Source organism: Leishmania infantum, chromosome 11, assembly GCF_000002875.2.
Source record: "Leishmania infantum JPCM5 genome chromosome 11".
Taxonomy (NCBI): domain Eukaryota; phylum Euglenozoa; class Kinetoplastea; order Trypanosomatida; family Trypanosomatidae; genus Leishmania; species Leishmania infantum.
This window is the reverse complement of record NC_009395.2, coordinates 142460-160164: the sequence shown is the minus strand read 5'-3', so window position 1 is coordinate 160164 and position 17705 is coordinate 142460. Positions and strand designations below refer to the sequence as shown.

The 17705-nt window shown below is 60.7% G+C and overlaps 6 protein-coding genes across 6 annotated transcripts; all 6 read right to left on the bottom strand.

The window, feature by feature from the left end:
* Nucleotides 1-704: 704 nt before the first annotated feature.
* Nucleotides 705-2936, bottom strand: PUF10 (putative pumillio protein 10; the record flags this gene model as incomplete). Its single annotated transcript, XM_001463812.1, has 1 exon — nt 705-2936. One exon carries the CDS (start codon nt 2934-2936, stop codon nt 705-707), a length of 2232 nt encoding a protein of 743 aa, XP_001463849.1.
* A 612-nt stretch (nt 2937-3548) lies between these two features.
* Nucleotides 3549-5480, bottom strand: LINJ_11_0460 (hypothetical protein, unknown function; the record flags this gene model as incomplete). Its single annotated transcript, XM_001463811.1, has 1 exon — nt 3549-5480. One exon carries the CDS (start codon nt 5478-5480, stop codon nt 3549-3551), a length of 1932 nt encoding a protein of 643 aa, XP_001463848.1.
* A 489-nt stretch (nt 5481-5969) lies between these two features.
* On the bottom strand, nt 5970-8210 carry LINJ_11_0450 (putative DNA ligase; the record flags this gene model as incomplete). Its single annotated transcript, XM_001463810.1, has 1 exon — nt 5970-8210. One exon carries the CDS (start codon nt 8208-8210, stop codon nt 5970-5972), a length of 2241 nt encoding a protein of 746 aa, XP_001463847.1.
* Nucleotides 8211-9032: 822 nt separating this feature from the next.
* Nucleotides 9033-10775, bottom strand: LINJ_11_0440 (conserved hypothetical protein; the record flags this gene model as incomplete). Its single annotated transcript, XM_001463809.1, has 1 exon — nt 9033-10775. One exon carries the CDS (start codon nt 10773-10775, stop codon nt 9033-9035), a length of 1743 nt encoding a protein of 580 aa, XP_001463846.1.
* Nucleotides 10776-11918: 1143 nt separating this feature from the next.
* On the bottom strand, nt 11919-13850 carry LINJ_11_0430 (conserved hypothetical protein; the record flags this gene model as incomplete). Its single annotated transcript, XM_001463808.1, has 1 exon — nt 11919-13850. The coding sequence occupies one exon, from the start codon at nt 13848-13850 to the stop codon at nt 11919-11921; it is 1932 nt and encodes a 643-aa protein (XP_001463845.1).
* A 1481-nt stretch (nt 13851-15331) lies between these two features.
* Nucleotides 15332-17659, bottom strand: LINJ_11_0420 (putative chromatin binding protein; the record flags this gene model as incomplete). Its single annotated transcript, XM_001463807.1, has 1 exon — nt 15332-17659. One exon carries the CDS (start codon nt 17657-17659, stop codon nt 15332-15334), a length of 2328 nt encoding a protein of 775 aa, XP_001463844.1.
* Nucleotides 17660-17705: the final 46 nt, after the last annotated feature.

Here is a 17705-nt window from a genome sequence, read left to right as displayed (position 1 = left end):
CGCTTCCTTGAGGAGGAAGAGATGTGCGTGTGTGTGTGTGTGTCTGAGGCGGGACGTGGGGCAGCGGTGGCTCAGGGGAACACAAATCGAGGTGTGGATGTGGACCGCGTCAGGAATAATGTGCCTGCGTGCGTGGGGCCGTGCAACGAGAGCAGGAAGAGTGCAGACACTCTGTCGCTAAACGCACACCCGAGGAGGGCTGGGAGAGCCGTGAGGCTGGGGCAACACAAGTTCCATGTTGCCGCTGTTTGCGAAGGAAAGAGGAGGAAAAGAGAAAGGGAGTGCGCACGACTCGTGGAAAAACCAAAATGGCGAACATGAATACTCCAAGAATGACAGGGGTGGAGAGGGAAGGGAAGGGCTCGCCGGCAGCATCCAACGTGTTGCAGATATAACAGCACGTGCACAGATGTACACACACACACACACACACACACTGCTCCGCCGCACGCAAAAAAAAGGTACGTATTCTGGTCTTCGTGAACCACCGAAGTGCTGAGAGAAGAGGGATAGCGAGTCGAAGAAAGATATTAGTTTGCCGTCGCATTAGACGTGTGCCACATGATTGCACACCCACAACACCGAAGCATGTGATATGCTCACTCCTTACATGGAGAGGCATCTTAGTTCGCTTAAACCAAACACAACACACATAAAGGCACAAGAAAGCCATGACACGTAAAACTCTTCTTCACAACACCCTGCTACTGGGGTTGCTCCTGTTCCGGTTGCTGCGCAATCTGCACCACAAATTTGCCAAAGAAGTTCTGCGCCAAGTCGCTGCGCACCAGCGAGTTTGCGGAGAGACGCTGCTGCACCGCCGACAGCACCGTCGGCTCCGCTTGCATCAACTTCTGCAGCACAATCGAACCGCACTGGTGCGTGGCGAGGGCGGTGAGGTTGGGCATGATCGTCTTCTCCACGCACACCTGCTTGCCGCGGGCATCCATTCTGGCAAGCAATGCGCAGAGCACATGCTGCGTGCCTCGCTCCTGGGCTAAGGGGAGAAACTGGCGCGACACGCTCTCGCGCACATCGCGGCTGGCGGCGATCATCTTCTCCACAATGAAGCGACCGTTCACGTGTGTCGACAGGGGCAACACGTGCGCCTTTAGCGCGTTGCACAGAAGTGTGTGCGTTGTGGGGTCCACCAGCTCAAACAAAGTGAACACCACGTGTGATGCGTACGGGCTGCGGCACATAGAGAGCAGTTCCTCTCCACCGGCCAGCTTCTGCGCCAGCAACGACGCGCCCGACTTGCCGAGCGCAGTGAGATAGGCCGTGACGACCAAGTTGCCAGCCTCCGTGTACACTAGGTTCGAAAAGTCCTGCTCCACCATGCCTTGCAGAAGGCGGCCCACCTTGGAAGCCTTGCGGGAGATGAGAGGCATGAGGCGACGCACCACGAGGCTGCCGTGCTTGTGGTACAGAAGATCCGTGACATTGTGCCGCGTGACAAGCTGCTCCGCCAGCCCCTCCACCGCAGACTCCGAAGAGAGCGTCAGGGCAGCGTCGATGAGGGACAGGACGACGTGCACGCCGTTGCCGTGCGTCACCAAAGCAGAGATACCGGCAGCGCCTCCCAGCCCGAGCTCTAGGCGCTCCAGCTGCTTCGTGCTCTGAGGCCCCATGACCGGCAGAAGTTGGATCAGCGCCTGAACAACGAAGTTCGCACGCTTGTCAATCGCCATCTCGCCCAGGTCACTCCCGAGACGCTCCAGTACGTCGCTAAAGAGAGCCACCGCCTCTGCCTCTCTGCCCTCGCTTGAGGCGACGGAGGCCGTCAGCGTCAACAGCTGCGTGAGGAACGCGGTGCCGCGCTTGCTTCGGAGGAGTTCAACGATAGGCAGGCGCTTCAGCAGCTCGCGACGGGCGTCGGTGCGGAGCAGCTGAAGAAGCACCTGACCTGACACCGGACCATTAACGAGCTCCATGAGCTTCTCGGTGGTGATGCGCTCGCCAGACGCCGTCTCTTCAGCGGCCGCGCCGCGCTGCTTGGCGGCCTTCTTTTTCCTGCCCCCGGCTTCTGCAGCAGAGGACGAGGTGACGGGGGTGGAGAGGGAGAGCACCTCGCAGAGCCAGGCAGCGGTTTCCGGACCGTAGCTCTTTAGGAGCTGCTCGATGGTGCCGGCGGTGTGGCGGTCAGAGAGCAAGCGCTCCACACCCTCGATGGTTGTGCTGCGCTGGCGCAGCAGGTTCAGAACACCCTGCCGCGTCGCATCTGAGCCGAACTGCGCGAGGGCGCTCATGACGCGACACGCCACATGGTGCTGAGGGAGATGCTCGTTCTCTTCGAATTGCTCCAGCACGGCCTTTGCTACCGCCTCGCACTTGCTGCTGCGCACCGCGTTCAAGGAGGCCAGAAGGGTGGCGACCACACGGCGGCCGCTGTCATCCTGCAGGATGTCCTGCAACACCGTCACTGTGTCGTCGTCGTCGTCGTCGCCCAGAGCGTTCTCCCCGTCCTTCGCGCTGACCGCGGCTTCTTCGATGACTGCTGGTGCGTTCTGGGTCCGCAGCAGCGCATCTGCAACGGTGTCGAGAAAGGCGGCGCCTGCAGCGGGTGCCTCCTCTTCCTCCTCCGCCTCGTCACGCTTGCGCTTGCGGGTGGTTGACTTGCTCGATGACGCACTTGCCGTCACCATCGTCGTCGATTCGCTCTTCTGCTCCGCTACCTTGGCGTAGTGACGCATGAGGATGCACATGTCCGTGCTGGGAGCGACCAGTCGGCACGCTTGCGCAAACTGAGCAAGCAGAAGCGCTTGCTGCGCTTCGTTCGGGAGGGGTCGCTGGACAACAACTTTGTCGATCTTGCGCGCCAACTTGTCGACGCCGTGGCGCCGGTCCCGCTCCGCTCGAGAGCGCTGCATGCGCTCTTCGCGCTTCTGCCGCGCCTCCTTGAAGCGGGATCGGGCGAACTCCGCCTTCTTGCCCATGATGATGACTTGGCGGACGTAAAGGCAAAAATGAGAAGGGAGTGTTGCGTATGCGCGCACTTGAGTCCGTCCGTCAGCGCTGTGCGGATGTGGTTAAAGAAGCAGAGACAGTGCGATGGAAGGCGTAAGGGGGCGGGGGCGTGCGAGCGAAGTTGGGAGAGCGAGGGGAGTCGGTGATCCGTGTAAGAGGTCGTCACACATATCACAGGAGCAACGTGGAGTGGAGAGCGCTCGGCATGGGGGGGGGACGAGGGAGGGGGAGCGAAGGATCATAGGGGGGTACATACACTCCGCCCGTCGCGGCACGAGGCGTGCACACATGCATGCTTGTGCGCGGTTCACGTCATGGACAGCACATACAAACACACAAGCATGCGCACGCGGCTATACGCACAGCCCCCTCAAGACGCATTTTTCGGCCTTTAGTTTTCTGTTCGCTTTTGGTTATCGACGAAGTTCACGGTGAGATGGATGAGCCACATAAAAGCGTCGGCTCGAAAGGAGCGGGCCGGCGGTGGGGAGAGGGGGTCACACCGTGGCCTGGATCCAAAGCGTGTGTGCGTGTGTGTCTGTGCGGATGTGGATGTCTGTTTGCATGCGGGCACCTCTTACTCAATTCGGATAGAGGGTGACGGTATAGGCTTCGAATACATGCGATACCCACGCACCCACGACCTCAGCTGCCACCACTGCGGGAGAAAAGTCGTCCGCTGTGAGCCTTTTCCGAACCTTGACATGGCGGTGCACCGCCTCTGTCGCCCATGACAGGAGCCGTCGTTGGAGTTTGCGCAAGATGCCATCATTCAAGGTGCCGCGGTGGTTTTCCTCTTCTTGCTGTTCGCGACAAACGTGCGCCAGAACGTCGCGCTGGAAGGGTGCCAGAAGCTCAGAGAGATGGTTTACGTACACCCTCCACGCCAGCGGCACCGTAGAGGCGATTGGATCCGGCATGGAGCCATCTTGCAGAATCGTCTGTTGTTGCACAACGGCATCAGCACACTTGCTGACATGTTCCATTACCCATGCTGGTAGTTGTGCCTCTCCTGCTGAGGCCGTGGCTGTCGGTGGCAACCGAGCAGAGAGAGCGATCGCCATAGCGACTGCTGTTTGCTGATGGGCCACAACAACGGCGGCCAGGCGCTCCATGAAGGCAACGAAGGTATCCAGAGACACCACGCCCAGCATGCTCGCCGACGCTGCCATGCCATGCGCAGGGCTCCCGAGAACGCGGGTCAAGTACGCTGTGGCCCGTGACTTAAGGGCTTCCAGCGGTGACCCAGCATTGAGATCGTCCGCCTCACCGCTCCTGGTACCACAGCCGTCTCTTCCATCCACGGCAGCTGTGCCAGCCGTGTGCGGTGAGAGGGGCGAAACGATCATCTCCCGCAAACAGCAGTGCAGCCAGTGATGAAGTTCATCAAGCTGATGGACGGTCAGGAGATAAACGCCGCGTGTAATGTGACAGACATCAGCGTCCCCTGTTGTGGTGTTCCTGTCATCATGGCTGCTCTCCTGGACTTCGTCCTCTTGTCCTGGATCTAAGGCACTCGCGCTGCTGCTGTTGCTGCTACACTGGGTGCTCTCGGCGTTGTGCTGGAGATCCATGAAGGCTGCCAGGAGCTGCAGCGCCAGCAGCTTCACTGAGATTTGGAGGCGGCGGCACAGCCGAGGCGGTTTCTCAGCACCACTTGTTCTCCCGCCACACTCTGCACGGCGCAGGTGCTCTTCAATGACCGCCATCACACACAGAAGCACTGCCGAGGCAGGAATCTCTTCAGCGGCGCTGTAGTCGACTGGCGGCATAACAGCTGCACTGCATGATTGGGCGTCCCAGTGCTTGGCTTCGGCAGCGAGTTCAACATAGGACATGCGACTCTGCCGATGCAGCAAGGCAAACATGTCCATCCACTGCGGAAGCCGAGGTGACGACATGGCGTACGCAGCTCTGGCGGTAGCGGTATCGAGACCTTCCGCACTGCCCACCGGTGACGTGCTTACCGCAAAGCGACTCGGGGCGGCAGGCGGGGGACGCAGCGGCGGACACGCGCACGCACACCGCGCCACTGCGTGCAGGCCGTACGGTTGCAGGCGTCGCCTTACCCAGCTTTGCTCTATCAGGTGCTCCACTGTAGGTACGGACGCGTTACGGTCGTTGGTGACAATCGACAGGTTCGGCTTTTCGGAACCATTATTGAACGCGGTAGATTTCGCTGCCCCTGGTGCCGACGGTGCACCGATCACGCGACCCGCTTCCGCCTCCAACTCTCTTTCCCTCGTCGGCGCAGACGTTGTGGGGTAAGTGGCGGCCAGGACGGCTTCCGTAGAGAAGCGAACGCTCAGGACACGCAGCGGGTCTGCCGGCTGCGCTGCGAGTATCTGCGCAGTGGAGTCGAGGAGACGAGCGCGTGTCCACACATTCAGCGAGGCTGCAGCAGCGGCGCCTGGACTCGACTTAGCACCGTTGTTGTTGCTGCTGGTGCTGCTGTGCGCACTACCGCCTCGGTGTTGCGCGTCGCGCTGAGCAGAGAAGGTTGACCTCCGCATGCGTGCCTGCGTGCACGAGGCGAGCGCAGTTGGCTGGGTTGGCAAAAGCAGAACACGAGTCGCGAGTACGAGGGAGGGGGGGAGGAGGAGAAGCGGATGCACGGCAGAACTTGAGACAGCGGACATGAGAGGCTGATCAGGTGCATTCAGAGACTGCTGTCTATCCAACACGCTGAGGTCCACCGGGAAAGCTGCAGTGCGATCCGAACCATCCTTGGTGCGGTCGATAGCCGAAGCTGCGCAACATGAGCCTAAGCCCCCGCACACGCATAGAAAAACTGAAGCGTCTGCTTGGGATGTAGAACTCTCCACCTTCCTTCGTCGGTGACGGGGCCTCCTATCACGTTATATCCATCCACGACATGCACTGTGGCTTCATTGTGGTTTACTGTTCCTTGAGGAGGGCGATGATCCGCCAGATTCCGCACACGCGCGTCCCCCTTCTCCCTTCCCCCGCCTGGGTCGCCTACGACTTCCAAAAGAAAGTGGTCACATGAACCACCCTTTACCTCCGCGAATGGCCTTGACGCTGCCAAAGCGAGGCAGGCCGTGCTCTGTAAGGGTGCTGAACTTCACTGTCGCGTAAAGCCCTGCGAGGGAGACGATCTTGGAGGGGCTCGCGTGTGCAGCCCCCCCATACGGCGCCTTGGCGTTCGACCTCCTGTTATGAAGCGTCTTCATAGTGGCAGATGCGGCCTCCCTGCCGTCCCGCATCGCGTCGCGCCCCGCGCTCAGGAGGTGCTGCAGCAGTGTGTTCTGTTGCGCGAGAGTCATCTTCGGCAGGGAAACATTGAAGACGAGTCCGTTCTCAGCCAAGCACTGAAGTCCGTAGAAGACAGCCGAACCTTCGCCGGAAGTGGTGGCATGGTTCATGCTCTTCGTCTCCTTCTTCCCACACCGTGAGGTGGCTGGAGTCAGCGTTGTCGCCTCGTCACCGTCGCTGAGTGCCGTGCCGGTGCTTGGTTTTATGGAGTACCCGAGAGCACGCACGTGTGAGCGTGGGATGGACACCAGCTCCCGCGTTCTGGGGTTTTTCGATGGCTCCTTCAGCAGCGGGCGAAGGATGGGGTACTCGCGATCGTGGTATGTGAGTACCTTGACAGCGGTCATCGAGCGCTGCGGCAGCTTTGCACTTTGCAAGATCGCCCGCCGGCCCACGGCTACAACGTCCAGCACATCCAGCTCGGCATCAGTGAGGCCGGCATCGGAGGGCAAGATGGGCTGCATTGGCTCACGACGAGGAGCATCGCCCCTGTACGCGTGCACCATCAGCGGCGTGGCTGCACCTAATACAGGTCCGGCGTTTAGGGAGAGTAGCAGGGCGGCGCGGTTTCGAGCTCTTCGACCACTCGCTTCACCTGCACCGGCGTTTGTCCCACGTAGGTGCCGACCTCGACGAGTCTTCGTAGTCTCAGTGGCCCGCAGAAGTGGAGCGACCAATGCAGCCAGCGTGCCCTTCGTCTTTTCCTTGAAGTCGTACGTGTTCACCGGAGCGCGGATGACGGCGCCTTCGTAGCCCGCGTCAAGGTACACGGGCAGCACTCGCTGCGTGGTGTCTTCGAGAGACTTCACGAGCTGATACGGGATGCGAGACACAAAGTGTCCGCCGTGGTACTGGCCGATTCCGCTATGTGGTGGCTGCACTTGTGCCGCCATGGGTGTGTGCTTGCGACAGTCGCGGATGGAGCGTGTCGTCGGTGCGCTACACATGCGCGCAGATGTGGGGCAGAAGTGCTGCCGCAGCACTGGCGACTCCATGCCGCGTGAGAGCAGCTCAAAGAGGTAGTGCATGGTGCGGAGTCGCTGCGAGAAGGGTGTTACGTTGGGAATGATGCGAAGCTGCTCCACATCGTTGAGTCGAAGTGCATCGGTAACGTTGCTGCGGACACGCTGCAACTCTGCCAAGACTTGCTGAGAGCTTTCATCATCCTTCACGGAGGCTTTGGTCACGACGTGAAGACGTGACGCTGCCGAGATGGCGGTCGGCGCATCGCGCGTGGGGGGTGCCAGTGGATTTGCGCACGGGCTGTAGGACGGAACATCGAATACGCAGAGGCGAGGCAGAGAGGGGACGTACTTCAGGACACCTTCCTCGCTCGCGCACTGGAAGGTGGAGCTGCGAAATCTATTAACAAGCGCAGAGACGGCGAGAAAGCCCGTATTGAAGTTGTTGACTCCGTCAGCATCGGAAGACGGCAGCGCCCTTCTAGGTGGCTTTCTCTTCGTACCATCTGGGGCGTCATCCCGGCCTTCCTGCCCCGCTCGCGAGGCGTCCATGTCGGTCTGGTGCAGGTACAGCTCCCCATCGATGATGAGCGAGGCATCGCCGCAGAGGGCCCGCAGGAGGCGCAGCTCCTCTTCAATCCAGAAGAGACCGTAGATGGGCCGTCCGTAGCGCGAGTAGCACGTCGTCAACGGCGGCGACGCAGCTGTGGTGGCGCCGGTCTTCTTGGTCTTACTTGATGCCTGCTGCGCAGATGGGGACTCTGTTGCAGTTGTTGGAGGGACGTACGAGATGAGGCGCACACCATCGTGCTTGGGGGAGATGAAGAATGGAGCGTCGACACTGCTGCTGAACCATTTAAGCTGATCCACCTTGTCTGCCTCACTGTAGTTTCTGCTGGCACTCGGCGCCGCACCCAACTTGGGGGTAGCAGCGGTGTTGGTTGTACCACCCAGCCCAGCTGCCTGCAGGCGATGTTCCAGTATGTCGAGGGTACCGAGGGCCATCGGCACAAACGGAAGGGTATTGAACAGCCGACGACATGGGTGCAGCATGGCTGCAGGCACAACGCGACCAGCCTATGAAAATCAGAAACGAAACGAACACACACTCGCGAACGTCTGCGTGTGTGCGTCTTTTCCTTTTGGGAGGGAGGGGTAGAGGTAGGGAGGAAGGAGGAGACAGAGTATGACGGGCTGCACTCTTCACCACTTATTGCTCGTCAATGTGTATGTGTGTGTATGTGCAGATATGTATATGTGTATGTAGGTGTGCATGCACGCGTATGTGTCGGCGTATCTGTGTGAGCGCGTATCTACAGAGATGTCGGCTGCACGCTGAGGAGCGCACTGCGCCACACCTCGCTGATACGTCTCCCCTCACCGCCATGGTAGGTGGTAGGAACGAGGGAAGGGGAGAAGGCATGAGCGGTGCCCTTGAGCGCGAGATCATGGTGCACTTGCGCGACGCCGTCGGTGGCGGGGCTTCAGAGTACGCGCCTTCCGCGTTAGCGGGTGAAAGAGAGGGAGTGCGCCACCGATGCAAAATCTTTTTTTCGTGTTCGCACGCCCTTTTCATTCCAAAGGAACGCACGCACACAACCAACTATCCGAACGACATGCGACAACGTGCGTATGGGTCGATGGGGCTGCATACAGTAAAGCCGCGCATACAGCCTGACCACTCCATCACTGAACCTTTTCTTACACGCACCCTCGCACCTGTAGCAACACGAATTCTGAAAGCGACATCAAGCGACACAACCCACAGCACGTTTGGCGCAGAAGGGGAGGTGGGAGAGGAGGCCGGGCGCCCCCCCTCCCACCCGTTCATTTCGAGGAAGAGCTGCTCTGCTGCAATTTTGTCATAAAGAGAGCCGCAATCTCGCGCCTGTCCATCTTCGATGTACCCACTGAGCTGCTCATGGCGGCGGAGTTCTGCGGTGCGCTGCGGAGGTCGTTGTTGGACGCATCGGGGGTGTCGCTCTCGCCGTCCTGCGAGCAAAGCGACGAGTGGGCGGACATCTCCACCGCTAAGATACGCACCGACGGCGACCGCTGCTGCTGCTGCTGTTGTGGGTGGCGAGGCATTCTATGCGCACCGCGCGAATCCCCCTCTCCGTGACCCGGAGCTGCTGCTGCGGAGCGCAAAGATGCCTGTGCTAGCCCTTCCCGGTCCTCCGCCCTCTCTTGCGAGCACTGCCGTGCAAACTTTAGCCGCAGCTCTTGAAGCTCTCTCCGCAGGGCAACGACCTCGCGTCGATAGTCGTCCCGCTCCGCAGTGACGCGCACGAGCTGCTCCTCCAGGTCATCCCGGACGAGCTGACTGCTGTGACTTTCGCCGTACCGCGTGGCTTGCGGTGCGGCGACGACGGCGCCGTATTGGTGAGGCGATGATGCGGCGCCTGGGAAGAGACTTGTAGTCAGCGAACCTCGACCGTTGCTGCTGTGCAATGGCCCAGGGGACCACGACACGTGCGTGCGGTCAGGTGAGGAGGACAAGGAGGCGGAGCCGGGGGTTTCTGTGAGGCGGTGCTCATGCGGTAGGGCACGACGCGGGCATGCTAGGCTATCTGACGAGCCTCCCACCACCCCAGTAGAGGCGGCAGAGGCGGTGGTAGTGGTTGGAGCTGCCGCAGATAAATACGACGGGCGAGCGCTGTCGGACGTGCCACGATGAGGCAGACGGTGATGGCTCCGTGGGGAAGAGGGGTGGTCGTGTCGCGGTGCCGCTCTCTCCAGCGTTTCGGAAGAATCACGCATGCCGGTGGTGTCGCGCATGGATAGTACTGTTTCTTGGTGCGCGCTTGCTGGCCGGCTGTTCTGCCCGCTGCCGCAACGCCCTTCCTTGCGATTCTCACCGACAGAAGCCATGGTGCTGTGATCGAGCGAGCCGACGGACGACGTGTCTGCCACGGAGGGAGGTGCCGCTGTCGAGCTGCGGACACTGCTGGGAGGCGCCGTCGTGGGCAAGTCGTGCTGCTCGACACTGGAGGGCAGCAGGAGATGGAGTTGAGTGAGCAAGCGCTTGCGCAGGAGCAGGGGGTTGCCGGAGAGAAAGACGGCGCTCAAGAGTGAGAGAGACTTGAGGGAGGCGACGTCTGCCAACTCTCGCAAGAGGTTACCCTCTGCGTGAAGTGTGCGCAGCTGACCGCAGTGCTCGATCCCTATCAGGGAGCCGAGTCGATTGCACCGCACGTCGAGGTACGTCAGCTGCGCCGTCACGTTGGGAACCCCTCGCAGGTCTTCCAGATCGTTGAAGGAAACATTAAGAGAGGTAAGAGACTGCAACGGCAGAAGAGCGGCATTCCGGAGTGAGGCGAGGTTGTTGTGCGATGCATCGAGTTCGCGCAGCGTCAGCGGAAGTCCACCACCGAGGGAGCGCAGCCCGTTGTGAGAAACGTTCAGCACAGTCAAATGGGTCAGCCCTTCAAGTCCACGGATGGTGTACAGCGAGTTGTGCGAGAGATCCAGCTGCCGCACCTGCAGAAGGAGATGTAGGTGCTCGTCCGTATTGGCGAACTCGGCGGGGTCGAAGGACTGCAGCCCGCGACGTCGAAGATCCACCTGCATACTTCACACGCTGACAAAGACATGCAGCCACAAAGTGAGGGTGTGCGTGGGCGAAACGCGCCCTCGACGGAGAAGAGAAACGCCAGGAGAGCCTGAGAGACGACAGCACCGAATGCACTCCACGGCCTAGCATGACGTCCGGAAAATAAAAACCGCAAACCAACAACAGGTTGGGATCAAAGCGGGGTGGGGTGGGGGGTGGGGAGAGCCTGAGAGATGAGATGATGCGGTGGTGGTGATGGCGTGGGTGCGCGACTGAGGGGACTTGACTGAGCACGTGTTGTGGGGCGTTGAGAGAAAAGGGACCAGGGCTGCGCGGAGGGAGGGAGATGAACAGAGGTGACAGTGAAGTGTGAGCAGATGATGCACTCGATAAAGCGGGGAGACTAGAAGAGAAAGGAGAGGAAGAAACAGCAACACACACACACACACACGCCTAGAATACATAAAGAGGTTATCGTGTGTGAAAGCTAACACGGTCTATGGAAAGGGTAAGGGTGGCTTTGGCCGTCTCCACCGCTCTATGTGTAAACTAAAGCGAAAAAGAAAAGGGCAGAGGAGAGAGAGCGTGATGATATGTGCGCGTGCGTACGATTCTCTTCAGCACCCACGTGGCGTGCGCTGACTCGCCGTTTGTGCCCTTGCACAGGAGGACAGGTGAGAGGAAGGGAGGAGCGCGAGACGAGACGAGACGAGACGAGACGAAGAGGCAAGACGGAAGGAGACGTAAGGAAGGAAGGTGGAGAGGTGCAGGAGCCGAAGACAAGCAGGCGGGAAACCCCTGACGTGGCGTCACCCTTTTCACAAACCAGAGGACGAATCGGCGGAGAGAGAGAGGCGCCTGGTTCACCCTCCCATAGAACAGAAAGGGACGCCCTGAGCGCTCGTCTCGCCATGAGCGATGACGGCGTCCCCACCAGACGCTACGCATCTTTTCATCTTTTTGTTCGTCATTGCTTCTGCTCCGCACCTTCTGCTTGACAGGCGGAAGAGAACAGAAAACTGTGGAGTCACGAACCTGCTAAGACACACATACACCCTCCCACCTCACATCAGCGAGCAACCGCAGAAACCAACTTGCTCCCTCAGCAACAGCTTGACTGGTCATGTGTGTACGTGTGTGGTCTGTGCGCTCACACATCCTCAATCCAAGCCGTCGTCGAGGTCCCCATCGTCGTCGTCGCCACTTTCATGATCATCATCGTCATGGCTTGGCGCATTCGGGTTGTTCAGAGAAGCCGCACTTGCCGCCATGGTGGCGTCCGACAGCTCTTGGCTGGGCACTTGGATGAGATGCACCACAGCACTGCTTTTCACGTTTTGCTTGTCCGTTTTGAGCACAACGTTGAAGTACTGCGGGTATCGAGTCACGAAGAAGTACACACCGCCGTACCTGCGCCGAATCACCTCCTGGGCGCCGAAGGGGAGGTTTGTGTGAACCATGGACGCCGCACGAGCGCCGCGCTGCTGAAGGAACTCGGCGATGAGCCGGAGAAGATCGCCATCGCTGAAGTTCTGTCGAATCACCCCGCGCGGCAGCGGTTGATCGGGTCGACAGAGACACCACGTACCGGCGCTCTGGTACTCAAACTGAGTGAAGTACTGCGGATAGTTGTTGAAGAAGCATCGTATGCGCTTGGGCATGTACATCAACAACTCCTCCGGCACGTTGCGCTTGAGAAATATCTTGAGGTACACGAAGCCACGGCGGGGAAGGTGCTTGCTCACTTCCTTCGCCAGGTTTTCCGGGTCGTGGAGCGGGTGAGACGGGTCGTCACGGAAAGCGATCTTGCGGCGCAGAGATCGAATGCGTGCCTTATCGCGGGCATCCGTGGCTATGCGCAACTGTTCCTCCAGCGGCAGTTTCGCGCGTTGAGTGCGCAGCCGATAACGCATCCGCATCACCACTGTCGGCGTCTCTGGCGGAACGAAGAAGACTGGTTTGTGAGCGGCAAAGAAACCTTCCAGCCCGTCATAGTAGCGGCTCAGTTCCGCGCGAACCTCGGAGGTGAGCTGGCACCTGACAACATCAATGTCGACCTGCGTGTCACCCGGCACCAGGTTCATCAGTGCCTGGAAGCTCTTTGGCGTTGGCGTAGAGTGAGCTTCGAGGCCAGAGTAGCCGGGCTTCCGCAGCAGCACCGCGGCCTCCGTCGTGAACTGCGGTGACGATGGCGCCCCCGCTGCACCGCCGCCCGTTGTGGGGACCTCACGTACTGCGAAAGCAAAGCGGTGCTGCATCTGGGCGAAGTACGTGATGGCAGCGGGGCCTTGATAGGGCAGCTGCGCCGTTACATCCGGTCCAACACGGCGCAGCAGCTCCGGCAGCGGCATCCATTTGTCGTAGATGCCTTCAAAGGCGGCTTCGAACGCCGCTACAAGAGCCACATCGGGGCGGTAGCGCGCGTAAAGTTTCTCTGATACCTCACTCCCACTCAGTGACAGATCGCCGAAGCTTCCATAGAGGCGCACATAGCGCTCGCCGGCCACGGTTACCAACTCCAACGACTTGACATTGAGGTACACCTCAAGATGTTCCGCCGTGTAGCCGGGCATATTCGCGACCACTTCTGTCACTGGAACAAAGAAGGGCGGGATGTGCGAGACAAAATCCCGCACCGCGATCACGGCACCATTCGCGCTGGAGTGCGTCCCATCCACAACGAGCGCCGACGGGGTCACATCGAAGTCTCGCGGCGGATTCGGTATGTCGTGCAAACCAACGTCGAAGAAGAAGCCCACAGGGCCCGCTGTACTCGAGCTGGGAGAAGTGGCGTCAAGGTCGGTAGCGTTCATTTCTGTAGATGATGGGGGCGAGGGGGTGTGCACAGCTGCCCTAGCCACGCTGTCGCCGTGAGCATTGGACTTCAGATTTGCAGCTTGGCTCTCCTTCACGGCACTGACTGTGTTGCTCTTAGCGGCCTTGCCAGGGCTGCTGCCTATGCTCTCTGCCGAGGAGGTGCCCTCGATCGACGAGGCTGCAGGGTAAGGCATCTTTCCTTTTGCGTAGTACACGCCCGTCGCGTTCAGCGATATGCCGAGCACATGGGCGCACTTCTGCAATACGTGGGCCATGGACTTGTGCGGCTTCACGTAACATCGACGCACATGGGACGGCAAAGCAGCGTACAAGTCACTGACTGGCAACCATGTCTGGTCAGCTTGCCTCTCCAGAACCGCGCGAATCTCGGAGAGCAGGGCGGGAGCCACAGAAGTGTTGGAGGTGCCCGCTGTATTACCCGCAGCGAGAGCGGTGGCGGATTCATGTGACCCTTTAGCAGTAGTGGCAGCAGATACGCCCTGTACACTGCTCGAAGAAGAGGTGGAGAGGGCTCTACGGCCTGGTACGGCATCAGCGAGGCGTGCGATAGCGAGGCAACGGAGCGCGCTGGAGGCGGAAACCGGTGTTGACGTCGTGCAGTCCAGGATGGCACACTTCGCTATTGGTGGCAGCCAGCAGGTGACCGCGTATGGTAAACCACCAGAGGAGGGTGGCGAGAGGGAGGAGGAGCCGAGAGCCTTCGTAAAAACACTTAGCACGCGACTTTTCGGAGCTAAAGCTCCCACGACACGGGCGACTCGGTGGGAGCGCTGGGCTCTGCAGAGAATGCCAGCATGAGAGAGTCGCTGATGCTTGTCAGAAGCGCGCCACATAGTGACGACGCCGGTGCACAGGCTCTCTATGCACCTCTTCCCCATCCTACGCCCTTGGGTGCGCGTGTGTGGGGTGTGTGAAGGGGTGGAGGGAGGGAGATAGACAGGAGGGACACGTGCAGGCCACGTGCGTATCCGCTCTCCCTTCTGCTGTCTCGCAGCGGCAACTATTCCAGTCACGGGCACGCCCATCAGGGGGAGGGGGAGCACACAAAATGCCATTAAACAGAAAACGCCAGAAATGAGGAGAGAAAGAGAGGGACGAGTGAGGAGCGTGCCGGTGGGTGGGTGGTAGTCCGCAAAGGGGGCAGAGGGGCAGGCTACGGGGGGGGAGGGGTGGCCGAGAGGCGTAGATTGGGTTGGTGAGAAAGCGAAGGAGACACCTGAAGGACCCCCTCTGTGAATCTTGTGCAGTCGCGCGCCTGCAGGACCGAGATGCGCACCGACACAAACACACACACACACACGTGATGGCCAGCGCCTCCGCACAAACTCGATCTTCATCTCTTTCGTGTGTTTCCGTGGTTATAGTGTCGTGACAGGGGGAGAGAGGGGCCTGGAGGGTGCGGTGAGGCAGGTGGCTCCACGAGCCCCTTTCCGCACCCGCCCTCTCCCCTCCCTCGCGGACCACCGCGCCTTCACGTCCGTGAAAGAATACCGGCGAAACACAAACCAACGCAGCGAGGAACAGAGAGAAGCCGAGAGCCGGCCGCACCGATGTGCAGGTGTGCGTGCGGATAGGCCACCGAGAGAATTTACGTGAAAGGCGAAGAGAGAAAAGGGTGATGCTACCCACGCGCGCACACACGCCCACACACGGACACGCAGGAGGTGCCAAGTGCAAAGATGTAAACGGTGGTGGAGGGAAACAGTGGAGGCAGACCGGGGTGAGGTCTGCTGCGCTAGTCGCTCGTGGTCGCTGGCGCTGCTGATGCTGCTGCTGCGTCAGCAGGACGCACATCGACGAGGAAGACGGAGTGTCGCGCGCCGGCCTCAACAGCACGAATCGCCATCACTTCGTAATGCACCTCCGCTCTCGACGTGAAAGGCTCCAGCGCTTTTGCCGCAGCGGGGAGGCGGTGGTGTGCGGGTGGAGCCGCAGCGTCGCGCAGCGTCTGCTGCACAGCGGTAGCGACGCGCAGTACATTCCCGTCTCGCAGAACAGGCCGTGGTGCCACAACAACGTCATCTCCCGGCACATCCCTGGCCTGCAGCGCAGGTGCACCAATCTGTCCGTGCAAGTTGTCGCCAAAGCCAAAGACACACGATGACGAGGCGACCGTCGACCTTTCGTACGAAGGCGCGGCTGCCGCGGAAGAGTGGCCCGCCGGGCTGCTCGCCCGCTGCTCGTGCATCCAGATGAGGTAGTGCGAGCGGCCCACCACCGAATGCACCGTCGCCTGACCTCCGGCGGCCACGGGAGCGTCCGAGAAAGCCAAACTCGTCCAAGTGCGCGTGAAACTGTCGTCGGTGCCGAGCCCAAGGTTGCCGCTCCCCATGATTTGCAGCAGTGGCACGTGTGGAGGGGCTATACCACAGGGCGGTGATGCCGCGCTCTTTTCGTCTTCTGCACGGGCGAGTGCCGCTGCCGATGCGGGCACCGAGGGGGCGCACGTCGCTCTGTAGCGCAATAGGCTTTCCTCTCCGGCATGTATTCCCATACACAAGCCACGGAGCGCCGCAGCAGCCGCACCGGCATCATCCCTGTGGGATGCATCTGGCACATCGGCAAAGACGTCCCGTGGGTGGGAGGCGGCTGCGTCCTCGATGTCAGAACAATAGTAGCAGCCCCAGTGCAGAACCAGCTGCTGCTCCCCGCCCTCTTTGCGGCACCGCCGCAGCGTGACGGCGGAGTGGTGATGCATCGCCTGCAGCTTTGCCACCTCCCATCGCCTTTGGACACCGCTGCTGGTCTGGAGGGCGGATGCTGTGGGAGGGAGACACATGCAGTCCGTTGCAGCGCGCTCATGGCAATGCCGGATCACGTCCTCTGCCAGTTCATGAGCTGTGCAACCTCGGTGAAGCAGTGCTGGGCGCAACTCCTCCGCACAAGTCGTAGGAAGCCGCACCGCGCTTTCCTCCAGATGGTCCACACCCTCCACCAGTTCGAAGAAGGCTGAGTTGAAGGGGAGACGGCGCTGCTTGACGGCGGCCGCAGCCTTCCACTTGAACTTGTAGGTGTCGTCCGTTGCGCCGTGCTGACCGTCATTGACGTTGCCGTGCGCCTGCTGCTGCTGCTGCAGGGATGAGCGCAGCGCGCGCTCCTGCCGCTGAGATTTGGCCTGCAGCACCGCCCAGGCGTCGCCGTCGTAGCCGAGCTCGCCAAAGTCGCCTCGGCCGCATGCCATCAGTAGGGACGGGTAGTGAACAAGCTCACGACTGTCATTGGAGTTGGCCGGTGACTGCTGGGAGGCGGGACTCGATGCTGCTGTCGCGCGCAGGATGACTGCGTCACTCCAGGCGAGAAGGGTGTGGTGGGTGCCGCAGCTGATGTGCGTGAGGCGGCCGTAAAGCAGCCGCGCGTGTCGACCGCCCAGGTCGGAGTCGCACGCGCTCGGTAGGGCCGACATCATCGGCGAAGCTGCACGCGACGCTGTTGTCGTGTGCCTTGCATTGCCGTCAGCAGTCGTTTGGGGGAGCGCCGCGCAGAGTCGAGTCCACGTGTACACATTGTCCGTGTGCCCGAGGCCAAGCTGGCCGCAATCGTTCCGACCTGTCACGTAAACGCCGGCCGTCGAGCAGAGAAAAGAGTGATCGGCACCGCAGTGGATAGAGATGATGGCCGCGCACACGTCGGCCAACACCCCGTCCCCACCTGGACATTCGGGGAAGGGGATTCGCACAGGTCGATCCACGTGAGTCGGCACCGACGCCGCCGTCGCACCTGCGTTGCCGAGAGCACCGTCCACGGCAGCCGCTGCTGTGCTTGCAGTGGATGGCCGGCCCAGGCCGAGTTGGCCATCCTCATGCAGTCCCCAGCCGTAGAGTCCAGTGCTCGTCAGCACCAAGGTGTGATATGCTCCACAGGCCACCTGACGAATCTTTCCTACGGTGGAAGCGGAAGCGAAGGTGGGCAGGAAGTCGTCTAGTAGTGCAATCTCGCTCATGGTCGACGGGGCGTCCTGCCCAATACCGAGTCGGCCGCCATGCCCGCAGCCGCACACGGCAATCGCTGTGTAGACTGACCCTGCCGCCATGGTGGAGGCTGAGGTCAAGTCGTCCACTGACATGTCCGTGTCGCGCAGAGGAGGGGAGGGGGTGAGTAACCGAGTGAGA